General features: G+C 37.2%; 1 protein-coding gene across 2 annotated transcripts in view; it reads right to left on the bottom strand.

The window, feature by feature from the left end:
* NTRK2 (neurotrophic receptor tyrosine kinase 2) overlaps positions 1–26,892 on the bottom strand; it is a 202,575-nt gene that overhangs the window by 99,080 nt on the left and 76,603 nt on the right. The window contains exon 12 of one of the 2 annotated variants that reach the window (XM_083818798.1): positions 22,780–22,851. The exons of the other annotated variant lie outside the window; for it this stretch is intronic. Within the exon in view, the coding sequence (XP_083674924.1) occupies positions 22,780–22,851 (72 nt within the window). The remainder of the gene's footprint in view (positions 1–22,779; positions 22,852–26,892) is intronic. 2 annotated transcript variants of the gene reach the window in all.

Consider the following 26,892-nt stretch of genomic DNA (forward strand, 5'->3'; position numbering starts at 1 on the left):
TGTTTACTCCTACAAATGTTCACTGAAAGTGAATTTTAAGTTTTAAAATTTACCATTCCCACATAGTAGGGAGTAGTGGTACTTATGAATGGCAAGTATTTAATTTGACCTCTTAGCTGATTTGTATTGGTTAAAGGATCCGACTCATGTCTTTCATAGTCTGATTTTGAATTCCTTGTAGTTATGCATCCTATGCAGATATGTTCATTGCTGAACAGATAAGATCTGTTAGCATTTTACAGCCATGTACAGGCTGCACAATCTGTGCACTTGCAATTCCAACATATAGGTAGCAATGACAAGAAGTTACAGATGGCTATAAAAAAGCAGTTACATATTATTCAGGTACTATTTAACGTGGTACACTAACAGCCTCCCCTCCAATCCTGAAGCAGATTAAATGACTTGTATAAGAGAAGGATGTGACTTCAGGCAGGACCACACACGCGTGCACAATCTCTCCTGTTCATAACAGCAGTGATGACAAAAATCTCAGATGAATAAACGCTCCTGATTTATTTTATAGGGGAATACAGTGCTATGCTGTATCTGGGGTCAGAGCCAGGGCTCTGGTGCAACTGAATGAGCCAGGCAAGCATCTGCACAGACTCTTTGCATCCTGCAACATGCAGATGGAATTCCTTATGAATGCAGTGAGTTAAAGTTACATTTATATTCTGTATTAAACAAATAAATCTTACAGTAGCCTGATTTATGGCACCCAAAGCAAGACCTGGATGTCTCCAAATGGGGAAAAATTCTCAAAAGCTTTTCTGCATTTCCCCTCCCCTCCTAGGGATGATCAAACCCTTTGTAATTAGACTGATGACAGGATAACTCAGTCTCTCTGCCATCAATCCTCAGCTTCTCTGTTTAGTCTGCCAAAGGCTGCCCTTTCCTGGCATGAGTATCTGTCCCCTGGCAATCACTGATCAAACTGCTATCGTGTGGGCTATCTACAAATTACCAGTGGTTACAGCTGCTCTCAGCCTGGGCAAAGTTTAGGCCAGATGCCAGGAGCAAAAATGCTAGAACTCCACAGTGACGAGCAATAGCTTTCAGAGACAATGTCACCACCTCCCTGTGGCAGGTAACAGCCTCAGCTCGGTCCCTGGGCAGGATGCTTTAACAGCAGCAGGGCTGCACATTCGCTTGGATTCCAATGAACCCTGAAGCAGCAGCAGGAATGGAAACTTGCCATCCTCTTTAGAAAGGAAAAGCAGTGACAATAAATCTCTCTCCATTTCTCTTGAAGAGGCACACAGCCCTTTGCACTTTTCTGAACACAGTGATTTGAGGGTGATAAAGTGTGACTCCTTCTTTACCTGGAAAGAGATTATACCAGCTCCCAAGGGAAAGCCAATGCTAACACATGAGAAAGATTAACCCTGTCTTCCTCACAGAAAGCTGGCCTCTGAGCCTTCTGCTTTAAAAGTTATATCTAAAGTTCCTGGTGGTTATTCCAGAACGGAAATGCTCAGGTAGTTCACAGTCAATTTACCTGATTTTTGTTCATATTCTCAAAAGAAAACAAATGTAGGGTTGATGGTACGGGTCATATTTTAAAACCATTATTACATGCATTGAAAAATAATGAGAAAGCTCATCAATTAATAAAAACACATGAGAACCTGCTTGTGTGGCAGAATCCTTCTAGACCTACCAGGGACTGAGACTTCACTCAGCTGCTTGCTATCCAGAAAACAGACCTCATCAGGACAGGCAGGCAGGTATATTACAACACAGAAATTGTACCTCAGTCTGCCACAAAATTAGTTTTATCTTTTATAAGCCAAAAGTAAGAGAGAAACTAACTTCCTGCGGCTGCCATCTAATCAGCTGACATTAGCAGAAAAATCAGTGAGCAGGGCCTAGCATGCTCACTGGTACTCATTCCTACTTTAAATTTTGTCCCTTGGCCTTAAGGTAACACACACTGTTTTTTAAAATTTCATATCAAAGTAGGAGTCTCATGTAAATGTTTTCCTCTGCAAAATACAGACATATCAAGACTTCATTCTTTGTTCTAATTCTACCACTTAATCTTTACAGCTGTGTAGGATTTTATCAGGAGTCCTAAGACATTTAACAGAGATGAAGCAACTCATTATGACTCCATGAATTCATTATGTACAATTGCACGAGGAATCTGTGGTGCTGCTACCCCTACTGACCTTCAGCTTGGGACCACCTGGGGCAGGCAGAAAAGTGTGATCTAATTCATGGGCTCTGACCTCAACACCATGCAAGGCCTCATATGGAAGTATTAAAATTGGATGCATCTTTAGAAACAGAAGGAGGAACTCTGGCTTAGGCATCACAGTCTACGCCAAGACATCTACTGGAATAAAGACATGAGGAAAAATCAGCATGGACTGACAATGAACTGAAAGAAATATTACCTGGCCCTTGGACAAAAGGTTTATATAGAACCAGCTGTTTTCTTCAGTTGTGTCCCCTGAGGCATGAATGGAGCATTCATTACTGAGGCATTACCAACTTAAATTTTGTACACACTGAAATTATGCTAAAACCCTTCCATGGGAAAATGCAGTGACACCTCAGTAGGATGACACTAGTCATCAAGAAACTGCACAAAGAATTGCCCATCTGGCAATGGCAGATGCACAAAGAATGTCACCATTTTCTGTTTTTTACTTCTCATACCTAATATTAGCTACTAAGTTATTCAAGAAATATCACCTGTGCTGTCATCAGTATGTTGTTCCCAACACACGCTTGCATTATTTCCCTTCTGTATATCTGCTCTCTTGGGAAGGCGTCATGACTAAGAGCAGCCAGATGAATACTCTGCTTCTTTTGGATGTGTAAATAGCAGAGCACTTCTACATGGCAAGAGTAAATGAAGATATGAAAGACACTGTTCAGACTGGGCATCCGGGAAAATTTCTGTACCTTGAGGGTGGTCAAACACAAAAAGCTTTCTAGAGAGCTGATTGGTGCCTCATGCCTGTCAGTGTTCAGAAGGCATTTAGGCACTGCCCTCAATAACATGCTGTAACTTTTGGTTAGCCCTGAAGTGATCAGGAAGTAGAACTAGAGGATCTAGAAGGTCACTTGCAACTGAACTATTCTATCCTATCCTATCCTATCCTATCCTATCCTATCCTATCCTATCCTATCCTATCCTATCCTATTCCATTCCATTCCATTCTTTCTATTTCTATTATTTCTATTTCTATTCTATTCCATTCTATCCTATCCTATCCTATCCTACCCTACCCTACCCTATCCTATCCTATCCTATCCCATCCCATCCCATCCCATCCCATCCTAATCCTATCCTACCCTATCCTACCCTATCCTACCCTATCCTATCCTATCCTATCCTATCCTACCCTATCCTACCCTATCCTATCCTATCCTATCCTATCCTATCCTATCCTATCCTATCCTATCCTATCCTATCCTATCCTATCCTATCCTATCCTATCCTACCCCATCCCATCCCATCCCATTCCATTCCATTCCATTCCATTCTTAGGAAACCATACCTGAATCTATGATTCTATGATTCTAAGTCTGCCATGATGAAAAATGAATAATGGCATCATATGGACTATGGGAAAAAATGAATTTTCAAGATACAGTAGGGAAGCAAATTGCATACATAAAGCAAAGAAATGTTTTTAAGTTACTATTTTTCAACTACCAGAGAAAGCCATTTCTGTTAAACACAGCATCAACTTGTGCACCAGACAAGAACTTTAACCCAAATTCATTTTCGGCTCTCTTTCAAATATACCTTTCTACTGTCTTTATCTACTTTCTACTGTTGCCGCACACTCTGAACTGCAATTTTATTTTCTGAAGGGATTATTTAACTGAAACTCCATTCTCTGTTTATAGACCTTAATGACAGTCTGGCTTCTTTATTGCCAACTCTGCTCTGATGACGGAAGTCCTAGAGCTCTGGATAGTAACTTAGAAGCCAGACAAAACACTATCATTTAAACATAAAGTATCTGTCAGCTTCAACAAAGCAGCTACAAAACTATTAGTTTAGAAACCTGTACACTATTTCCTTTTCATAGGTAAAACACATTGCTAAAAAAGTGTTTTGATAGAATTATCTGAATATCAGAAATGAGATTTTTGTGACTTTTTGCAAATCATCCTCAAGAACCGCAATATTCAAAGACCTGCTATGTGCCAGGATTGTGTGCATGTTTGTTTTAGAGCCTGACTACTAACATATTATAGAAGAAACATCAATTGATGAATCTGAAAACTAAACTTTAAATTCATTTTACATTTAAAATAGTAACAGGATTATAAAGTAACCTATGAAATTAAATTTTTATATATAAATTATACAAATAAAAATATGCAATACATGTTGTTTGCATTTTTCTCACTAAAAAGAAAAAAAAAGCTTTACTTTTACAAAAATAGTGTTAAATCACAATTCATGTTTGTTAAAAAATGAATCCTTGTCTGCATTTTTACATTGATTTGGAGTACTAAACTCAGGAATATTAAGTCTCTATGTCACTACTTATTCTGCTTACTTCCTAAATTGCTGGTCACTGCAAATGGCTATTTTCACTTTTGCTTCTACTCAGCCTCATTTTTTGACTGTTTTTAGATAGTAACTTCTTGTTCTGTTGAGGATGCAAATTTTGTATTACAATGTCAATGGTATATTACAGTTCAATGGTAAGTTACATCACCACTCTAAAAATATCCAATAAATGTTCTTTGATTTAGTAAAGCTTTTGCATTAATCTAATATTTTATATTGTTTGAATACCTTCTTTAAAATAATTGTATATCTACCAGATTAATTAATATTATAATTTACCTTTAGTAGAAAGTGTTATTGAAAGCTTCTCATAAAATGGATCTTTACATCAAACTTCTTTGTTTTAGATAGTGACAATACATCATACCGGTTTCAAAAGCACATTTTACACAGATTATGATATGAAAACATATTGTAAAATATACTGTGTGACATTACAATTGTGACAAATACACGAAAATGTAGAAAGTCCCTATGGACATACAAAGCAGATTGGGTAAAATGCTCAAAGATACACTGTGATCCCAGTAGAGAAAAATGAGACCAAACACTTCACTAACAAGAAAAGGAACATGCAATGCAATATCCACATCTGCTACATTCCAAATACAGTAATAAAATCCATGGGAAAATATGACATTCCCTAGGAAAAAAAAAAAAGAAAAAGTAAAACTTGGGCTGAAACTGTGACACAACAGTTTCAACTGTTCAATTCTTAAATTATGTACTCTGTTTCATTACGTCCATCAAAAGACCCAGATGGTCCAGCCCAAAAAACAGAAGTTCCAAAGCAGAACACACCCTTCAAATCACAGTATTGATGTTTCCTCAAAATAGTTTGGAAAATCAGCATGTCATGCTTGAGTATTCAACCACCCAACTTTTTCTACTTAAAGTTCTGAGTAGATGAAACATTGCCTGAAATGTAAAACTTGCTGTCTTATGGCCAACAGCTGAATATGTACTCATTTGATCTGAATAAAAGCATGCCTGATTGAATGTACAAGTTAAACACACATATATTTAAATTAAATAGAAATAAAATTATCTCTCACAGTTTTGTTTTGTTTTGTTTTGTTTTGTTTTGGGGGGAGGGCAGGAAGGGAGAGAAGGTTCCTTTTTAAATAGGGTAGCCATTCAAGATGCCATAAAAAAACCGTTAGGGAGATGAGTCTTTCTGTGTATCAGAAAACAAAAGCAACAGTAAGCACATTTATAAAAACAGGTGAGGAACTCCAAGATTCACTTATTTTCCAGTACGTAGCAAAATGATTAATGAAATACTAGATGTGAGCACTTTACAGAGAGTGAAAAACACGATGATAATGAATTATAAAACTTTATTGTCCTGTTAAAAATAAGTTCATCAAGTATACTGTTTTTAAGTATAGATAGTCCAAATTGTTATGGTAGTACTTGGAAATAAGACCAATGATTGTCTTTTATTTACAAGAAATATAAAACAGTTTCACTGTGAAGAATTAGAGGGGGAAAAGAGAGAGAGGGAGAGCAAAGATGTACAGCTTGCTGATGAATTACAGCAAACTATTTTTATTTTATTTTTTAGGATTCTGTAATGGTAGAAGTCATTTCTGTGCTATCTTTTGATATATATATATATTTTAATTTTATACTTTGATAACAACAGAATAACTCTCTTCCTATTTTTAAATATAAGCTAAGCCTAAGAAACAGCTAATGAAGGGCTCTGAATGAAAGCAGAAGACATTTTAAATGTGTTTGCCAAAGCCTTTGGTCTCAGCAGCACAGCAGCTCATTTCTGCTCTTACACTAGCAAATTCACTAATATCAATGAAATAGCTGAGTTAAAAAAAAAAAAAAAAAACGGAAAAAAATCAGGATTTCTTTTCCTGTTTTATGGACGTGCCTGGGGAGTGAGCCAGACACTGCTTACATCAATGAAAAACCAAAACCATGAGAAGAAAGCCACAACCTCACCCTTTACTTTCTTGAATATCAGACAGTTCCCTGACATCTTACATGGTAGGTCTTATCATTCCAGCCAAGGAAAAGAAGTTACAGTGAAAATGCGTATGCAACAAGGGAAGTCTCCTCCTATATTAAGCCTAATCTGCTCAGTAACGCTGGTGTGAGTTGCTGCCTCTAGGGACTACAGGAAAATTGCCCTCTTCAAAGTGAAAGCAGTTTGGCTCTAAATTGCCTGCATCTCTGCTCCAAACCTGGGCACATGTGCTTATCCACCACACTCCTTGCAGCTGCAAAAATACAGCTAATCATGGAAGCATGCTACTAAAATTTGAAGGATAATGGCATCTCCTCATCAAAATAATACACCCCATAATGAGGACTCTTTCAATCTATCTTTTTTGATGAATAGTTCAATTTCTGAAGTCGATTTCTAATATAAAATTTGAATAACTTCCAGTTAATGTTGAGGTTTGATTAAAAGGCAGTAACCTCTTTTAAAAGTCCAATCAAATAATTTACATGCTTGTGGAATTAAATAACTATATTTATTTCCAATTAATAAACCATTTGTTATTTTAACACCTCATTTAATTTGTATGTACAAAAGATACACAGAACAAATGAAAGCCAGCTTCAAAACCTTGAACATACACATTTCCATGAAAGTGGGACAATGAAATGGGCAGTGAAACATGTCAAACACACTGTACCAATATCCTCTGTGCTGCCTATCATGCTGTATTTATAGTTCTCAATACATCCAACCATCCATGAACTCCTGCTGTAGAGATCAGATGACAAAATATCACACAATGTGGGACTACATTGTAATCTAGACCACTTTACACCATCACATTAAGATGGCAAATCCCTTCAAAAGGGTATTCAAAGACCCTGCACATTTATACTGTAAGGAGAAGAGAGTTTACAGCACATCAAGAAGGAAGATGTCAAGTCTCTCAAAAAGAGAAGAGAAAGAAAGAGAGAACTTTGCAGCTGAAAATTGTAAAGAGAAGAAACCAGAGAGTGCAATGAGGAAGAAGAAAATACTAAATATGTTCAGGTAAACTTTGGGTGTTTCCTTTTGAAAGGAAAATGAACATAATATTTACTTGCCCAATTCAAGAATAAATTCAAGATTATTGCAAATGTTGAATATGCAACAGGTAAAGAAGGGCTGAATTAAAAAGGTGTCAGAAGGGGTCCTTCTTCTATTTGTCTGATAATGGCCTCCAACTTTACAAACCACTTGAACATGTTCAAAACAGCTGCATAAGAAGTTCTGTCCTTCATGCTGATGATTAACAGTCAGCATGTCATGCACAGCCAGGTCTCAGAAACAGGACCTTTGTATGAATACCGTTGTCAAGAGAGCCAGTAGAAGTGCATTGGTCATTCCTACATGGCAGGCTTCCGTAAGTCTTTTAATCTTTGAAGAACGGTGCTTAGGGGAGTGTTTGCACCATAGGAAAGAAGTGGATTTTGAGTGCTTCAGCCCACAGTCAAAAAAGAAAGAGCAATTCCTGTGAGAGCTATTTGAAGTAGAATTGTTTCCAAGTAGTTGTCCACATATTTTCTTGGCATTGTCTGCTGCCCCCAGGGATCTTGCTCCTGCTGAAATGAATGGCTCTCTTCAGTGCTGTGTGGGACAGATCCAGCTGGTACTCAAAGGCAGTGGAAAGGCTGGGGAGTGCCTTGCTACCCAAACACATTACAAATGTGTCACAGCAACCTCCATAACTCCCATCAATAAAAGACACGGTCCCCAAGCACTTTTCTGCAGGAACAGCCATCCTGAGGTCCCCCACCCCATTTGACGTGACAGGCAACTGCAGCAAGTACATTACAGACCCCAGGCTCCGCCTGGGAACAATGCACTCGTGCAATATAGACCTGGCACTTCCCCCAGATTAATGGAATGGGTTTTTTTAACAGCCTTGGTTACATGCCCTGCCCCACACCAAAACTCACCCCTAGGACTGCTCCCTCTCCAGTCTCCCAACTAATCTGCCCATCAAACTGCTTAACAGCTTATCTCAGTATTTCTCTGAATATATTAAACCTCAATTTGAAGCAAAATTGAGCACAAATCCCTTCTAGCAGAACATTGGAAATATGCTTTTATTTTAGTTTCATGTCTGGCACATTGAAAAAAATAGAAACTCTGCCTTTAAACTTTTCATAGCCGTTTTTATTGCTCAGTGAAACAATATAAAAGCTTTTTAGTAACAAATCCTCAATGTTCAGCAATTTTTACCATGTTAATGGTTCCTGCATGATTCTTAGTTTGAGTCTCACTTTATTGTAAGGAGGTCAGGAATTTGTAATTAACTGAGCCCTTTGTAAACTAACACCATTTGAGCAGATCAGAATCTCAACAGTTACAAGCAACGTCACTTAAAATCAAGCTGAAAAACAGGAGCTAGTGGGTACTATAATTTCCAATATAGAAATTTAGCTCCCTTAGCTTTAAGGCACTCTGTCTACATACTGAAAAGAAACAATTTTAAGAACACAGTCTTTTTCCATCAAGCATTAAACATCTGTATTAAGACACAATTAGTAACAAATCATGTGCTGTAATTCATAAGGATCTGTGAATATCTGCATCAAGTAATAGTGCACTGAGTGGCTAATATAAAAGATAGAATACAAAATATGTAAGAAGGATATTCTACAATATATATAAATATATATTTCACTGGTGCATAAATCAGTTGTGGTTTATTAAAGTTACCTCCATGATTATATAAAATCCAACATATTGTGTCAGTACATGCTGAAATACTTGAAGGTCAAAACTACTCCTATGTCGTAAAGATGAACTGCAAAGTGCTACAAAATAAGTTACAACAAAAATATGCAAAATTCCAAATCAATAACTGTGCACATTTATGCATATAAATATTATGAATCAGAAAGAACTACCTTTTAAAATGAGATATTTCAAAAATTATCTGCTAAATTCCAACTCTCCAAGTCTGTATTTTCCCTGCCAAAAGAAAAAGGATCAGATTCTCACCTCATTTATTTGGCAATAAATTGTGAATACATAACTCAAATAAGCTGACTTTTCCCACATAACTTAAGACTGGAATCTGTGCTACTGGGTGAAGCTCTGCTTATGATCCAACTTATATCTGATGTAACTCCACTGACTTTAGTTCAAAAATCGCAGATCTAAATGATTCTCTGTTGGTTTACATTCAGCTCAATGGCATTGGTTGTTATTTCAAAGGAGAGAGAGATCCCCGGGTAAGCAAGAAATTTGAGAATAAAATAATTAAAAGAAAGTTAAAAGAGAATCAGTATCTAAAGAGAAGGTATCTCCCTGAACTAAGATTATTTCCACATAGACATAGGGAAGAAAAAAACAGATATTCCCAAGATTTTTTTCTGAGGAACAGCAGAACACTTGTTGACATCTAACTCCAAACAGGGAGTATGATGGATGTCTTTAATAGCTGCCATCCCTTCCCAAATCACCATGGTATGTGCAGGGTGACAAAGACACTACAATTCCTAGGTCATCAGTAGACTTCCAGCTCTACCATCTTCTTTAATGTGGGGAGAAGAACACATCTTTGGGACAGATTTTGGAGAAGGAAAAAAAAAAAAAAAACATAGCAACTGCAGCTCCCCTTCCATAGCCAGTGACAAGTGAAAGAAAGTATCTCAATACATAGACCCAGAAGAATGCAAATGTGGACATATTTCTTGACTAATGACACTATTTCCAGAATTTGACCATAACAGGAAGAAAGAACTTGGATGTCAGAGACTGATGAAAACATAAGAAAAAACTCAAAGGACTGAGTCTTAAAAGGCAAAAAGAGAGTAAAAAAAAAAAGATAAAATATACACTATCGGAGAAAGAAAGGGATAGTGTATGCTTTAGAAAGCCATTGATGTTGACAACAGTGTTTCAATGGAAGAATGAAAATGGTGAAAATGGCTGAAATTAAAAAGCAAACCCACCCACAGGAAAAAAAAAAAAAAAGAGAGACAAAATGTCATCTCATGTTTTATTGTTTGTTTTAAGGAATTAAAATCAAAAGCTGTGAAATGTAATCAAATCAAAATTCATAGAAATATATGCATCTATCTATTTCAGTCTTTTGCTGCTAATTTTCATAACAAACTTTCAGATAGAAAAAAACAGAAACTTCACCTTTCTTATAACGATTCCTTAAACTGAAAAGACCAAGTTATAAACTCAGGATTTCATAAGTAAATAGCACGAAAATGAGTGTCTACCATAATTCTCAAATGCATCCCTGTTCTTGCAAAATGCTTGTACCTTCACTAGTTTTTCTCATTCTAGTAAACTCTCCTCAGAGGACAGTATACTGAACAATTAAATGTACCTCTATAATGTAAACTATACAGTCTGAAAGACCAACTGTATAGTGTTGTTGTTCTTGCTATTGGTTCAGAATCAGCATTCCAGTCTACTAAAGAGTTACATTTGCCCAATCTTAAGGACTACATTGCATAATCATGGCCTATCTGAATATGTAAGTAATGGCACTTTTTCAAAACAAAAAAGCATTGATGAGCAGAATTGCCCCCTTAATCCATACAGCTTATGCTTATACTCTGCCTCTTCCTGCTAAAGTCAGTGGAACCACATGCATAAATATGATTTATATGGCCAACTCTGCAATTTAGTGCTTTAGCATTTAAGGCCATATCCAGTCATATGTCAGTATTCCCACTGAAATCAACAGATTTACACACTTAAATTGTTTGTGGAAGAGTTTTACGAGCCACTTATGCAATAAAATAAATGCAACTTTGCAGTTCACCTTTGATAAATATTATTTGTAAAAACAACATCTTTCCAGTTAAGTTCAAGCAGAAAAAAAATTGACATAGGACACAATGTAATGTAATTTCATCTCAATGTCATTTTGAAGACACAGCAAGGACAAAGCAATAGAAAAGAGTGTGATAGCTTATTTCTGGACTTTCTTGAGTTTTATAGCTGCCTCAGGGCTTGGCTTCACCCCGCTCTTGCAAAAACAGCTACTGACTTGAATGTACTTCTAGAATTCTCCAAACACAACCAATGTCTAAAAGAGAAGTCCAAGGGAGGTGGCACTTCACTGGGCAAGAACACTGTCCACTCCCTAGTGTGCAGCATACAGCTTCCACAACAAGCTCAACAGCCCCTCTCTCATCTTTTCCTTATTTCATTTACCCATCCAGTGGGATCTTATGAAATAAAACAAAACCTAAAAGAAACAAAATAAAATATGAGAAATCATGCTATGAGAAAAAGTCAGAGAAAAATTAATACAAAGTCCAAACAAATGAAAACTTGACAGTCAAGCACATAAACATTAAATGCATTTAAAGCATACATAAAATGTCAAATAAAAAGGGTTCATGAATGTATGAAAATGACAACATTAGCTCTATCTTGTGGCCAAGGATTTTGTTCATTAATTCAAAATGCATAAGGCATGTTACCCATTTGTCTTTAACACTTCCAAATGTTCATATCGAGCTGTAATATAATCAATCTAGCATTCTTCAACCAACGGCTGTAATTTGCATGGGCAGATAAACCTACTTTGCACAAAGGCCTATGGTGAACAAGCCTGGGTGCACAATTAAGTTCTCTGTCTTTGGCCTGCTCCATCAGCCAAGTGAAGAACACACCAATACCACAGAGTTACTGCAAGTGAACTACCAGGTTACTCTGTAATCTTTGTTTCATGCTTCAGGTCATGCAGATAATTTTCTCTGCCCACTCCAAACAGGTTCCTGCTCTTAATGACATCAAATAGCTCTATAATGGCTGAACAAAAAGCTGAACTGGGGGAAATATTATTTAGTTACCTTATAATCTGTTGTCTCTGAATAACAACAGGAATTTAAAAATCAACACCTAAATAAAATTGCACATTGAAGTGCAAAACCCCTCGGTAACATTCTAATATAGATGAAGGAAAAAACATATGCACCTAACCCCCAGACATTACCTTACCATCTAAGGCTACGAACCTTAAAGAAAATCATGTTTGGCCCTGTGTGAAATAAAACTATCTGACTCTATAACATAAACACTTCCTGAAGCAGCATTGTCTTACCCAGTCTGTTGTTATCTGATGCAGTTGGGTTATTATGTACATCATTGTTCACAGTCACCATTACTTGTTCTAATGACATTTGAAAAAAAAAAACACGTGAGTTGTACTATAATCCTGCAAATGTGAACTCCATAATATATATATATATATAGTGGTGTGGTTTTTTTTGTTTGTTTGTTTTTTAACCTTGTTTTAGTAAATTCTCAGTATTTTTAAAGAACTGAAAGCTTAAATATATCCCCCAGCACTTTAACAATTCAGGGCCAGATCTTGATTTGCCTCAAGTCAATATGACTTTTGCTATCATTTTCAAGAGAAGTTGAATTTGACTGTTAGCAATTAAGTAACAATGACTAACTCATTTACATTGCATTTCTTGCTTGTTTTAACCTTGAGGCACTCCTAGTACTTCCACCCTGGAATAAGGTAACGGCACATTCAGAAGCTGAACATGCTAGTTTTGAGCCACTGCACACTTCCAAAACGGTGTGTCAAAATTCCTTTTCTCTGACAATTGATAAGATTCAGTTTAAGTAATCAACAAAAAACAAAGAGACCTGGCTAATTCACAGACATAAATATAATAAAAGTCTACTATAATGTCAAGAAAAATGCACACTTGCAAAGTTGACCTGCATGGCATATACAAATGGCAAACTCTGTCTAACAGAGTTTGAGGAAGATTGAAGATCTATCCCTTGAGGTTGTACAAAGGTGGCCATTTTTTTCTGGGCTTTTCTGAAGTATTTTTACTAAGTCACTGTAGTTAATCGTTATGTCCATGGTATTTTTCTGAAGGAGGTAGGGAAGTTAAGGATTAGAGGGAAAAAGAATATCATCACAGTTTTGGCAGTATAGCACTGAAAGCTACTGCACGGCTGCTACCTTCCCTTCAAAGTTCCTAGGCCTTGCAGAATTCTCCTATGTGAAACTTTGGTTTCCTAAATCTGTGAGACTGTGTACATTCTTGAAAACTAAGTCAAAGGACAAAAATATGTATTTACATAAGCACACATATCTATGCCATACTTTTGACACCAAGGCAAATCATCGCAAATGAAAGTTTCCTCTACTTTTAGTTTGTTCCTTAGCTGGTCTGGTGCAATCACAGTGAAATCAGACTGTTGTGTTTAATTTCACTTCTGAATTTTCATTTGAGAAGTTCTTAATCGATGAACTATTACTAAGTACACAGCATTATGCAAAACACAGGTAGGCAAAAAGTCCACTTATATTCTTAACTGCATCTGTATATTAGTAACTCTTCAAGTCATCAGTGATGTTGAAAACAACTATTATGGAATGAGAGTCAGACCTAGGTCCTGAGCAGTCTGCAAGAGTCAACAAGGCCACAACGGAGTACTACAAGTCCTGCTGAAGGCATGAGGATTAATCAGAAGAAATAAACCTCTTAAAGGAAAGAAAGGATTCATAAGTTCATGCCTCAGTCTACAAATCTGACGCAATTAAAGTGTTCATGTGCACAAACACCTACTATCTACTCTATTCTAACATAGTGTCAAAAGTAACAGGACATTCCACATAGCAATAAATTATTTTTTCCAAGCCAGAATCAGTATAACTAGAACAACTTTTCACAGGGGCTTATTCATTTACATATAGGTAGTCAAACTCCACTTCAGGTCAAATGCAATGAATGTTATCCAATGGAAACCAAGGCAAAATTTACAAACACACAGAGTTACCACATTTGTTCTAAGTGTCTAGGACATGTGTCCAAGACGTAGGAGACCAGTTGAATTCCTTTCAAGTGCCCCAACCGAAACCCTCTAAAAACAAAAGTATTCTTCCAATTTTATATATCTGGCTCTTCTATTTCTTTCACGTTTCTTACATGTTCCCTGTCCCTGACCAAAAAAAAAAAAAATCTTCTTTAGGGTGTAATGAAACAATCTAAGGAAACTGAACTAAAGTTTCAGGCTTTCATTTTGGTGTAGAAAAAAAAAATAAAGGAAACGGGAAGGGGAAGGGGAAGGGGAAGGGGAAGGGGAAGGGGAAGGGGGAGGGGGAGGGGGAGGGGGAGGGGGAGGGGGAGGGGGAGGGGGAGGGGAGGAAACGGTATTGACTTAATCCACTGAAAGACAGAAAGCAAAAAGGTGAAGTGTGTAGAAAAGAAAAGAACACAGAAATACAGAATTTGGGGGTTGGGGTAGTGGTTCTGACAGGACACAAGTGAAATATAGCAAAGAAAAAGGACCGGGGAAAAACAACAACAACAAAAAAAATGTGGAAATTGAGCAGGAGTGCTTCAAAAATGGTTCCAGGGGAAGTAAAAAAGCTACAAACCCATTAAGCAGCAGGCAATATGGACTTAATTTGTACACTGTCTCTCTGACTATTTGGAGTAATTGAGCTAACAGAAGCAAAATATTATGGGCAGTGGGTATTTAGAAGATGATTTGCTGTGTCCTAACTGTCAGCCTCTCATCTGGCTTCTCAGAGTTCAAAGGAGTCTGTTAGGTTGAGGCAAAGCCTGATTTTGGCTTGAGTTGCTGTCGGGGCACTGGATTCTGAGTTTAATATTAGTGTTAAAAAACACTGTTGTTATGTAAGCTGCCACTCAGAGTTGCAGAGGAAAGTACACAGAAGAATAAAAATAAAAAAACTCAAAAGTGGAAAAGAGAAAAAAGCTATCCATCTTCCCTGTACAAAGAGTGACAGAACTTCATTCATCCTTTAAGGGAACATTATGTATCTGTCTCTCTCTCGAACATAATGAAGAAAATACAAAGTAGTTTAAAGCATAACACACTGATACTTTAGTTCAATATCAGATTACCATTCAGAGAGTTCTGAATTCATTATTAGTCTTAAAACAAATTTGTATTCATTATTAGTCCTAAAACAAACAGTGATTTTGCAATATACTATTTTGGGGACACAAAATTTAATTGCTCTCCCCCAAGAGCATGTGCTAAATAAAGGGTAGCATGGTTTATGTTATTAATATAGATCCAGCTGAGCCAACAATAAGGATTTTTTAATATATTTTTTATCCCACAATTTGCTTTCTGGAAGTATGACAGCCAACTATCTCATGAGCTTTGTAAATATGTCACTCAGATGCTAGCTGGTCTGTAACTTCCTAAGAGTTTACTCTCATTGAGAGCTGGATAAAACGCCTTTAAGACCATTTGGTTTTAGCTTTTCTATTCATTATACTAAAAATCACATGGTTCACAAAAAGAAAAGCATAACAGCAAAAAATCCATATATTTATACATACTCAACTCATTCTGAAAGAAGAACCAGTCATAAACACCTTGCTTTTTATATGCAAAGAAACCACTTCTTCCTCCTTTAACCAGCACACAATTTGAGAAGTTAATGGCATCAAAATATCTAACGCACTTCACTGTCAAATTTGGGAATATCACTGTTATGGAGATAGTCACACATCCATCAGCTCAATTTCTACCTGCCCTGAAAAACCTTGATCATGTCACAGGTCATGTTCTCTACAAGCCTTCACCTACATCAGTCGGAAAAAAAATGTTATGACATGGTCTTTTTTGAATTTCTCCACAAAGCAATAGTATAAATTTTAGTTGCCTAAGATTCTTTGTACTCTAATTGGATATGAAAAGATACATTCTGATAAGCTGTACATAAATTGGAGGTCTGCAGGCAAACTTTCTTGATCATTACAAACTTGATCTAAACTCTGCCAGAGTAAATAAAAGTTTCCTGTAATGATGACTTACCTGAATTTACAACCAAGTTTCATTTACTCATATCCCACTCTCCAAATATGCCTATAAATATCTGGAGTTGCATAAATTCAGAGATCACATATGTAAACCCAGGTGCTCAAGGGAAGGCACAAGTGAAAGAAAAGTTGTTCAATTAAAAGTTCCTATGTTTTGTTACAATTACTCTCTTCACCAAGTACATATGGTTTATCCGAAGCAGAATGTTACCTGAGGCTTTGATCCAAACAGAGTATTTTGAAAAAAAAATCTATTACTTTTACTTTTCCCATCTTGGAGGCAATCAAGAATAACATGACATATATCTCTGGTCTTTTAAAATGAACAGTGATTTATAGGGAGAAAACTCAAATTGCTGAGTGTAAATAAGAAAGTAAAGAGAGGATGTAGCTGGATTACCTAAAAAGGTGTTCTTATCAAGTATGTCAGTTTCTGATTTCAAATAGAAAATTAAATGAAATAATTAATTCCTAGTCTTATTTGCTTTCTTGGATCCGAGCCACTGCTTCAAACAGCCGCGAGGTAAATGCAGTGGCAAAATGAGGACAAAATGTCACCTCATTTTTATTGGAAAACAAGGAAAGGCTTCTGGAGAGATTTCTGTAGAATGTTTATTGCACAGAGAAGAATAGTCTTGCCTCATTAGAGTAATGCCTGTGCAGCAGCAGAAGATAAAATACTTTGAAGAAATCCATACTTTTCCTTCAGAATTTTGTATGCACTACGCTCAATACTACCTTGTGTTTCAGAGCACAGCTGTAACATAAATGTATAACACAACTTTTTCTTTATTTCTAAACACCGCTTTTACTCCATGAGACACTAAAATAGTACTTTTCACTTACATCATTAAGAGCTGTAATGATGTACCTATCTATTATTCTTTTTACCTAAAGATAAAAGCGTGAATAGAAGACAAACAAAGGAAAACCTAAAAGCTAAACATACAGAGAGGGACACACTCTATCTTACTAGAGGGCCAGGAATTCCAGAAAATGAGGATCTCAATCTCACATTAGTACTTTTTTCCAGGTAATATTTTCCAGTGACTTATTTTACTTAATAATTGGCAAAACCAGGACCAGAAGAGATTAATCAGCCTACCCCATGAAGTTGTACGTCAAGATAAAGAGTCTTGACACTCTTACTCTGTCTGCTTACAAAAATAGGAAGTCAGTATGCAATAATCACAGAATCACAGAATCATCTAGGTTGGAAGAGACCTCCAAGATCACCTAGTCCAACCTCTGACCTAACACTAACAAGTCCTCCACTAAACCATATCACTAAGCTTTAAATCTAAACGTCTTTTGAAGATCTCCAGGGATAGTGACTCAACCACTTCCCTGGGCAACCTATTCCAATGCCTAACAACCCTTTCGGAAAAGAAGTTTTTCCTAATATCCAACATAAATCTCCCCTGGCACAACTTTAGACCATTCCCCCTCATCCTATCACTGGGCACATGAGAGAATAGATCAATCCCCACCTCACTACAGCCTCCTTTAAGGTACCTATAGAGACCGATACGGTCGCCCCTGAGCCTCCTCTTCTCCAGGCTGAACAATCCCAGCTCCCTCAGCTGCTCTTCATAAGACTTGTTCTCCAGACCCCTCACCATCTTTTTTGCCCTTCTCTGGACATGCTCGAGCACCTCGATGACCTTCTTGTAGTGAGGGGCCCAAAACTGAACACAGTACTCGAGGTGCGGCCTCACCGATATATCAATATATCATATTAACATCAGGAATATTTATAGTAAACCAAAACTTAAAGAGTGTTTGCTCTCCTTTGTAATTCTTCAAATAACTACAATGTTATGAAAAGATTTCTTTTCCTCTATCACTAGCTTTTCTACAATGTAAATCTACATAAATCTACAATTTATGCTCCACAGATAAGGATATATAGTTTGTCATTTTATGGATGCTGCCACCTGTATAAGATTTTTAAATGGGCTTAATAAAATTGGAGCCATTAACATTAGTGTTGTAGGCAGCATTCAATCTACTTAATTAATCTACTTAATTAATCTACAAGTTCATAAAATGAGTAAGGGGGTCAAACAGAATTATATGTACTTTACTAAAGGACCCTATAAAGCTGTTCTGTGTGAAATGAGTTAGGACCAAGAGATGGTAAAACTTGACTTGTCTACTCCAAATTTTAGAGCCCAAAAATATTTGGGGCTAAGATTCTTCTACATTGCCAACAAGGATCAGTTAATATTTTAATCTGTTTTTCCCTTTATCTGAATTGGAATTTTTATTTTATTTCCTTGTATGATACATTGGAAGGTGTGCTTATTTTCCAAGCAGCCAGTAGAAAATGAAACATTTGCAGTCAGCACTCTTAAGAAGAAAATACTGCATCTTTCTCAAAGAGAATCATTACCCTTATGTCTTCCAGCACAATATCTAACAGGCATCTCCTTTTACATCTCTGCTTCTGATGCTGTGGTTGCTTTGCTTGCTATTGATTAGTGACAGTCACGGACATTAAAACCTGAGGCTCAAAACACCAGTGCTCAGAGCTAGTCAGTGCATTTATTTTGCTCAGCTTTTAATTCAGGTGCAGGTTAAACTAAAAAGAGAATGTGAATAAGCAACCTTTCAGACTCAAAAACTCTGCAGAAACAGCAGCTCCCCAAAGAACCTCAGAAAATGCACATTAATAGAAACCCACTTCTCAGGAAAGGGCGTAACAATTACTATCTGCACATGTTTTAAAACATAGATGTCTGTAGGTTATTTTACACTTCATTTGCACGAAACACTGCATGCCTGAGAGATCAATCAATACATCAAGGAACATTTTCTCCAAGCTTCCTGCAAGTACTTGAAAAGTCAAAGCTGTTAAGAAAAAAGGCTGTTTATGTTATGACATCCCCTGCATTTCTGTTTAATATACTCATTGGTATGCATATAAAATACAGAAATGCTACTACACAGATGCACTTTTGACAAGTGTCAGTGTACAGCCACAAAAAAGAAAGATCAGAGAACATGAAGGACACAACATAATGATGTCTTACCCCTTTGAAAAACAGAATCAGTCAACTTCAAAACCATTGTCTGACTCTACCTGAATACTGAAGCCAACTCTACCATCACTTAAGTTTGCATAATTCCAAGGATAAATAGATATTCCACATTTTCACTACACGGCCTTTTGACTTAAACTGGCAAGGCAGGTTATATATAGAATAAGGGAAAAATGTTGCTTATTCTAGTACAGTAAGAGTTACGGAACTCTATCATGTATATTCATTTATAACGGGATTATTTTGCTTACTGTTGCCTTACAATAATTTCAACTTCTTTGATCATTACAGGCCTCAGAGTTGTTATTGAACAATTCTCCAGTTTCCTTTCTATGATATTTTAGCTTGAGACTGAAGTCTGAATGCTTCTTACAAGACATATATGCTAATCACTGGCTGCATCTAGTAAAACAGTTCTCTTTCTTTTACTCCATTAATCTCAACTATCTCTCCTTACATTTATTACCATTCAGGAACTTCCATGAGGCAGTTAATGATCTTCCTTATAAAATCTGATCTGTGCAAATGCTATTGAGAAGTAGCACGGTCAATGATTAGGATAATGGACTGAGAGCAAACAGCCAAATTCTAGCTAGCCTAGTCATTGTTTTGCTTCACGAACACTTCTACATCATTTCTGTGCATCTTTTCTTCCTTCATCCCTTGCAGACCTGAAGGCCTCAGGGCAAGAGATTACTGCCACGCTTTGATACAACCTTGGTTCAAGAATTCCACCCCACAAATCCTCTCCTGGTAGAAAAATGAAGACACAGTTCCCACAAGGAGAAAACAAATATCTTTAACTCTTATCACAAATCCTTATGCTACAGGGCAGGGAGGAGACAAACTGACAGTCGTTTTCCACTGAACCTTATGCACATTTGTCCTCCTCCAAGCATCACAGGGGCTTTGAGGGCAGAGAAGGATAACATACAGGACTGTTCCTTGTGAACCTCAGTCTGTATTTATAGCCCAGAAAAGCCATCCCAAAGTCTGGCACACATTTCTCAAGCATATACATTAAGGTCCTGCACCACTTATAATGCTACAGGAACTTTCCTGTCTCCACAGGTACCGCATTAAGTTGGAATCACACTTAAGGACGCTGCTTGTCTGTGACTGTTCAGGTCACAGGACTGTTCAGGACAGTTCCTCCCAGACACTGAAGGTGGAGAGTATTTTAAAGGAAAAACACTGCACAGCTCAGTACTACATAAAGCAGTCCGAGCCTCCTGAAGAACGGTTGCTTGGAACCAAAGTGAAAATAATGTGTTCTTACACCTGTTTGTCCTTTGTTTGCTTTGTTCTGTTCTCAGCTTTACATGGGCACAAAATGGGTCTCCATTCAAAGGAGCACTCTTCACAAGATGCAACAAAGAACAAAGGGGAGAATGGTACTGCAAGATTGTCTTGGGGAAAAAGGGAAGCTCCTACTCTTTGTATTTATAAATACTACCTCTGGCACCTTTCTGACAGAATTAAATACTTACTGTATTTACCAGGCTAATTGCACCTAAAGTAAAGCAAAAAAGCCCCATCTGAAGACTCAGCCACTTTTGTATGGGAGAAAGTAAACAGCTTTACTAACTGATACAATGTAATTATAAACTTAGTTAACATGAAATAAATTAGACATGAGTCTATAATGGTACCTTATTGCCTTAACTGCCAGCAGAGTCTATTAGCAAGTAAGTGAATAAGACTGTCTTTTTTTGATGTTCTGTTCCTGCAACTGGACCTGTTGGGTTTCTCATCCACATTCGCTACACATCGTGCTATACATGCTATATATCCTTTTTGGATCCTATTTATCTGCTACCGCTGATGCGCCATGAACCTAACTTTCCAAGCTGTGGAAACAGCAACAAAATCAGTCTTTCTGCACATGTGGACCAGCCTTGTGTCCTGCTACCCAACCAAAGAAACCCACTCCAAGAGGTATTTCTATCATAAATTTTGTAGGGAAAGGCTGGTATAAATTAGAACACAACTGACTCCACTAGAACAGAGTAATCAAGTGAATTCAGATGGGGAGCCAACACAAAAAAAAAAGATCCAAACAGCAGTTACAAGCCAAAAACTTGCTCAGGACATATCTATGTTTGTAAATAAGAAAAATAACAAAAGGCCTAAAATCTTCTTTTAGTGTGTATCTTCTTTTTTAGCCACAATTATTTCATCTATACTTAATTACAGCACCTTTTTGGCCTAAGATAAATAGAACTCTCCTAGTCAATGTCCCACTATGGTTCAAAGCATGGATCAGGAATTATTGACAATACAGAGTATGGATGAGGCCACCTTTTTGAGGGAGTATGGAGAAAAGACTCTTAAATATATGAGCATTATGTACACCTTTCCCTCTGGGCGAAAGAATACCCTCGTCCTATTTGCTTTGATGGCACATTCATAGTCTCAAATGCTGCTGTACTTTGCCACAGACGTGACGAAATTATACAGTACACACAAACTACATACTATACCTACTTTCCAGGGAGACTACGTAACAGATAATACAGAATTGAATTATTTCTGATTACCTGAAGTACAATGGAATGGAAGGGGTGAGTCAGTTACGTGAAATGCACTTGTATTGCAACCAGTTAATTAACTTTCAAAATAGTCGTACCAATTTTGTTAATGGAGGACACAAAATCTTGGTATTTGGCCTGTTCTAATTATTTAGGCTTGGTGCCATGAACCAATACTGATGGAACAGAAAACAGTTTTTGACATTATCTCTGAAAAACGTATTAACAGCTACTTGAGAGCTCTTGTGATTTTATTCTTGTCTGGACTGGAAAAGAAGACGATGATTGAAAACATGTTAGCAAACTAAAAAAAAAAAAAAAAAAAAAAAACCACTCATCTAAAGACACTAGTCTTAAACGTGGTATTTCGGCCTTTTCCCCAGATATAGAAGCTGGGTTTGCTTACACCAAATGGATTCTTATCAAGCTCTACTTCAAAATGTATTTCTAATGAACATAAGAAATGAAAATGAAAAATAATGATAATGAAAAAAGACAGCAAGTCACATTCTCATCCTACTATTTAATCCATCCCAATTTATCAAATATTTCAATAGAATAAAACCTTTTTCAAGGCCTGTTAAAAATCCTGGCATTTAAACAAAAAGAATTTCCCAAATTCAGAAGGAATTCAGAACTAACGATTCATCAATAATTCTTTACAATTTTGACTTCATGTATATTTTGTACACCAAAAATGTATAGATTATATAAATACAGGGCATATATATCCTGAAAATTAAACTCAGAACAACTGCAGTATTTTACAATCACATCTGTTCTAAGAAGAAATAATTCTGTAAATTCACTAGGTGTATGTAGAAACAATATAGTCTTTGACGTTTATAGATTAGGAGTCTAAATAGCTTTATCATCTCACCTTCATTGTCGCAGTCTTGCAACGAAAGCCATATTTGATCTACCAGACCAACTCCTTTTACTTCACCATGAACTGGAATGGAATGCATTACCATTAATGCAATTGTCAAGGGCTTGGTTTGCAATTGCCAATTCTACTATATTTTATATTCACATTTCTTCACCAATTGCATTATTTTCCATCCTACTCTGCAGCAAAATATCCACTGCATGATACTTCTAGCTGTTCCCCATTCACATTTTTCACTGTTAATGGTCTATACAATGAGAAGGACTGTCACTATTAACTGGTATTTTTTTGGAATGGATTCTACTTGACACAGCTTGTGCATGTGTTTTAGAGCATTAGAAAACTGCATAGCTTAAAAATATGTATAAAAGCACTATAGTATCATGCATTATGATCAGTAGCGAGGACATATTCCTCAGTCACTGGCCATATTCTTCTTGGTGCATATCTCTGGTCTGCAAAAATGAACATAACATTCAGATAGCTCCTACTGAAGTCAAGGGTCAATCCTTAGTCATATTGCATAGATCACATTTTTGCTTACATTTTATGGTTTTCCACTGGGGCTTTTGCTTGAGCTGGGGATCATATGCAGAACTAATCTGATTCATTAATAGCCAAGTCAGTAATTCACTGCATTAAAGAATTCTCAAAAGATCTATCACCAACTTGTTTAGTACCTGGCCCTACTCCTAGCACTGAAATTAATGTCTAACCAACTTGCATTGCCTAAAGTTTCTCTCAGGTCTGTAGTGCCAGAGGACCTGGATTTCTCTTTCTGTTCCTATAATTCAGCATAACAGGTGTTCTCTGTCTGTTATAGTCATTGGTAGCTCAAAATTCAAGCCTTTCTGTCCCAATTTTTCAGATACCTGTGCTAAGTATTCTTTGCAACATGAAAACATGTATTTCATATGCAAAGACTACACATCTGCAGCCAGTAGACCTGGACATATGTTATGAATTCAATGCAGGGACAGACATACAAAAATAAAATAAATAAATTAAAAAAAAAGGAATCACCAGCCAAATGGCAGGACTCAATTTTAATCATCCATTTAAATTATATTGCTTGAAAATTTGTGTAGTTGCACAATTATATATGCATGTATACAGAAATACCTTCCAACATGCTTCACATGAGTCACTGAACAGCTTTCTCCTTGGAAATTATATTAACTTTAAGTTACTAGTCCCACACAAAAATGCAATAGAAATAGATTTTCTATTACCAGCATTTTATGAACAGCATAAAATCAATAGGGTATGTATAAAACTGATTTGAGCGACATTAAATACGATGTCAGTAGAATGAGTAAAATGAACTATGTACATTCTTTGACTGATTAGGGATTACAACACACAGCAAATTTGGAAACATTGTGTTCAACAAGTATGATTAATTGCGTTCATAATGTTTTACAATACAGTTGACCTCTAGGAGCTCACTCCCGAAATTATTATGATACCTCAGGAGTTGTCTCTTGACTGCAGACCTTTACCCTGTCTAGATTTTCCTAAAAAGCTGAAGATTGAAGAGATGATGCCTTACATTTTATCTGCTATTTTTCAGCCAACATAAAAATTATACTGGACCAACTTTTTTGGTCCAGAGAGCAGCAACAGAAGGCCTTAGAAACATCTACTCCAATCTTGTTGCTGCAGAAAGTGCCACCATTATCTCCATGAGTTTTAATGTCCAGGTAACAGTTGCCAGATCGTGTATCAATACAGCCAACGCAGGTAGGATTCAGCTCAAAATCTGGAGGACACTCACAGATGTAACTACCAGCATTAGTGCCACTGATGCAGGTTGTGGGATCTTCACATTCATTAACATCTGTGCAGTTACCAGAATGAGCTGGATGTATTTGTAGTGGTACAGTACACTGTAGTAGTACACTGTACTACTACAGATACATCCAGCTCATTCTGATCAAGTCAACAGATCTTAAATATCACTTTCACACCACAGAATTTATTTTTTAAAAAGCAGATAATGTTTAGCAATATGATGTCTACCTGCAAACTGAAGTATATAAGGATAGGCAGCCCTGCTTGCCTCTTGACAAAGTATCAAATCCGTATTTTAGCAGCCTATTCAGAAAGCTCTAATGAGATTTCAAACAAAAGTACAATTAAGATATTCTGCTGTATTTGTGGGTGACTGTTTATGGTATTTTTTTAAACAGGCAAGGTATGTTACAGGGAGAAAGCTTTCCACCCCCCATTAGAGGAACACTGTGGCCTTTCTTGCAATTAAAATAATGAACCTGGGACTCCCCTCAGGATTTACAACATCACTTTAGGATGTGAGGTTAGTTACTCAGTAGGTCTATTTAGTCTACACTGAACCATTTTCTAAAGAAGAAAAAAAATAATGAACTAATAATATGTTTTTAAACATACTTTTCACACGTTGTTCTGGAAAACAAATTGCCAAAATACATTACGAAGGATATCACCAATGTAGTGGAAGCACCCTTCCCCTCACATAAAGAGAAACATTATTTTCTCAAACTCAGCCCAATTTTGCAAATCTTGCAGAATCAAATACCTGAAATAAGTTATACCATTGTTTCACAGATGTACATACTTTCCTGTCCATAACACAACCATAGGGTTACTGTGGACAAGAAGAGAAGGGAAAAGCATCATTCATGACTGCCAACCGGTGTGACCCAAAGCTATTCATCAGCACAGCTCCCCTGTACTTTCATCAGAGCTGAGCCCTCTCCTGTAATAATACGGCTTTATGTCTGAGCTTGACAATGCTAAGAGTTATTGATGACAACCTCGATTACACTAGTAATTAAATCCTCCAGAACACTCATATGGCTGGGGAAGGGTTATAAGAAGGACAGAGACCAAGCAGCAGTTATGACCTTGAAAGGAAAGTATTGATCAGATTTTGCCTTGTGAAAGGAAGGAGGAAAAACTGAAACCAACCATCCTGAATCATTAATGAACACCCACTGCATGCTCCTAATTCCAGTTTTTTACATATCCAAGTAAATCTTTCTTTAGGCATCCTCAAAAATAGAGCATTTACAAACTATTCATAAAGAGAAACTGCAAATTCATTACAGACAATACGAAATACATCCAGACAACAACTCAGAAGGTGTCCTTTTTTTCTGTATGTTACACTATGTGTGCTGTATAACATATGCTACGTATGTTTTATATGTATACATATATGTGTGTGTATTTGTATTATGTTTATTACTGTGAGCAACCAAAAAATGCTATTGATTGCCAGTGCCACTACCTACGCTTTCCTCAGTACCCACTGATGTAGAATAGGATTATTCAGTCTTTGGATCTTTCCTAGAATTGAAAGGCATTTGAGCCCACTTTTTATAAGGAATATCCATATGGCCCTTAAAAAAGGTGTTGGTTTTGGTTTTGTTTTGCTTTGTTTTTTAAATGTTCTCCACACAATAGAATGGAATAATATTACATGAAAAATAGTGATTTATATGGCAGGAAAAATCCTTGCAACTTTATGGTCCATCCATCAGGAGCAAACTGATCCTGCGTGGGCTCCTCTCCACGGGCTGCAGCTCCGGCCCGGGGCCTGCTCCTGCGGGGGCTCTCCATGGGCCGCAGCCTCCTCCAGGCCACCTCCACCTGCTCCACCGGGGGCTCCTCCACGGGGGGGCTGCAGCGTGGAGATCTGCTCCGTGTGGGACCCATGGGCTGCAGGGGGACAGCTTGCTCCACCAGGGGCCTCTCCACAGGCTGCAGGGGAACTGCTGCTACATGCCTGGAGCACCTCCTGCCCTCCTGCTGCACTGACCTTGGGGGCTGCAGGGCTGTTTCGGATGCCTGACTCTCTCAGCTGCTGTTATGCAGCAGGTTTTGTTTTTTTTTTTCCCCTTTCTTAAATCTGCTCTCACAGAGGTGCAAACAACATTGCTTATTGGCTTGGCTCTGGCCAGAGGTTGGTTCCTTTTGGAGCCAGCTGAAACCAGCCCTTATCTGACATGGGGCAGCTGCTGTATTCTTCGCACAGAGACCACCCCTGCAGCCCGCCGCTATCAAAACCTTGCCACATAAACCTAACAGAGAAGATAAAAATTTTCACTACGTCCTCCTTCT

This window comes from Anser anser, assembly GCF_964211835.1.
Source record: "Anser anser genome assembly, chromosome: Z".
Taxonomy (NCBI): Eukaryota; Metazoa; Chordata; class Aves; order Anseriformes; family Anatidae; genus Anser; species Anser anser.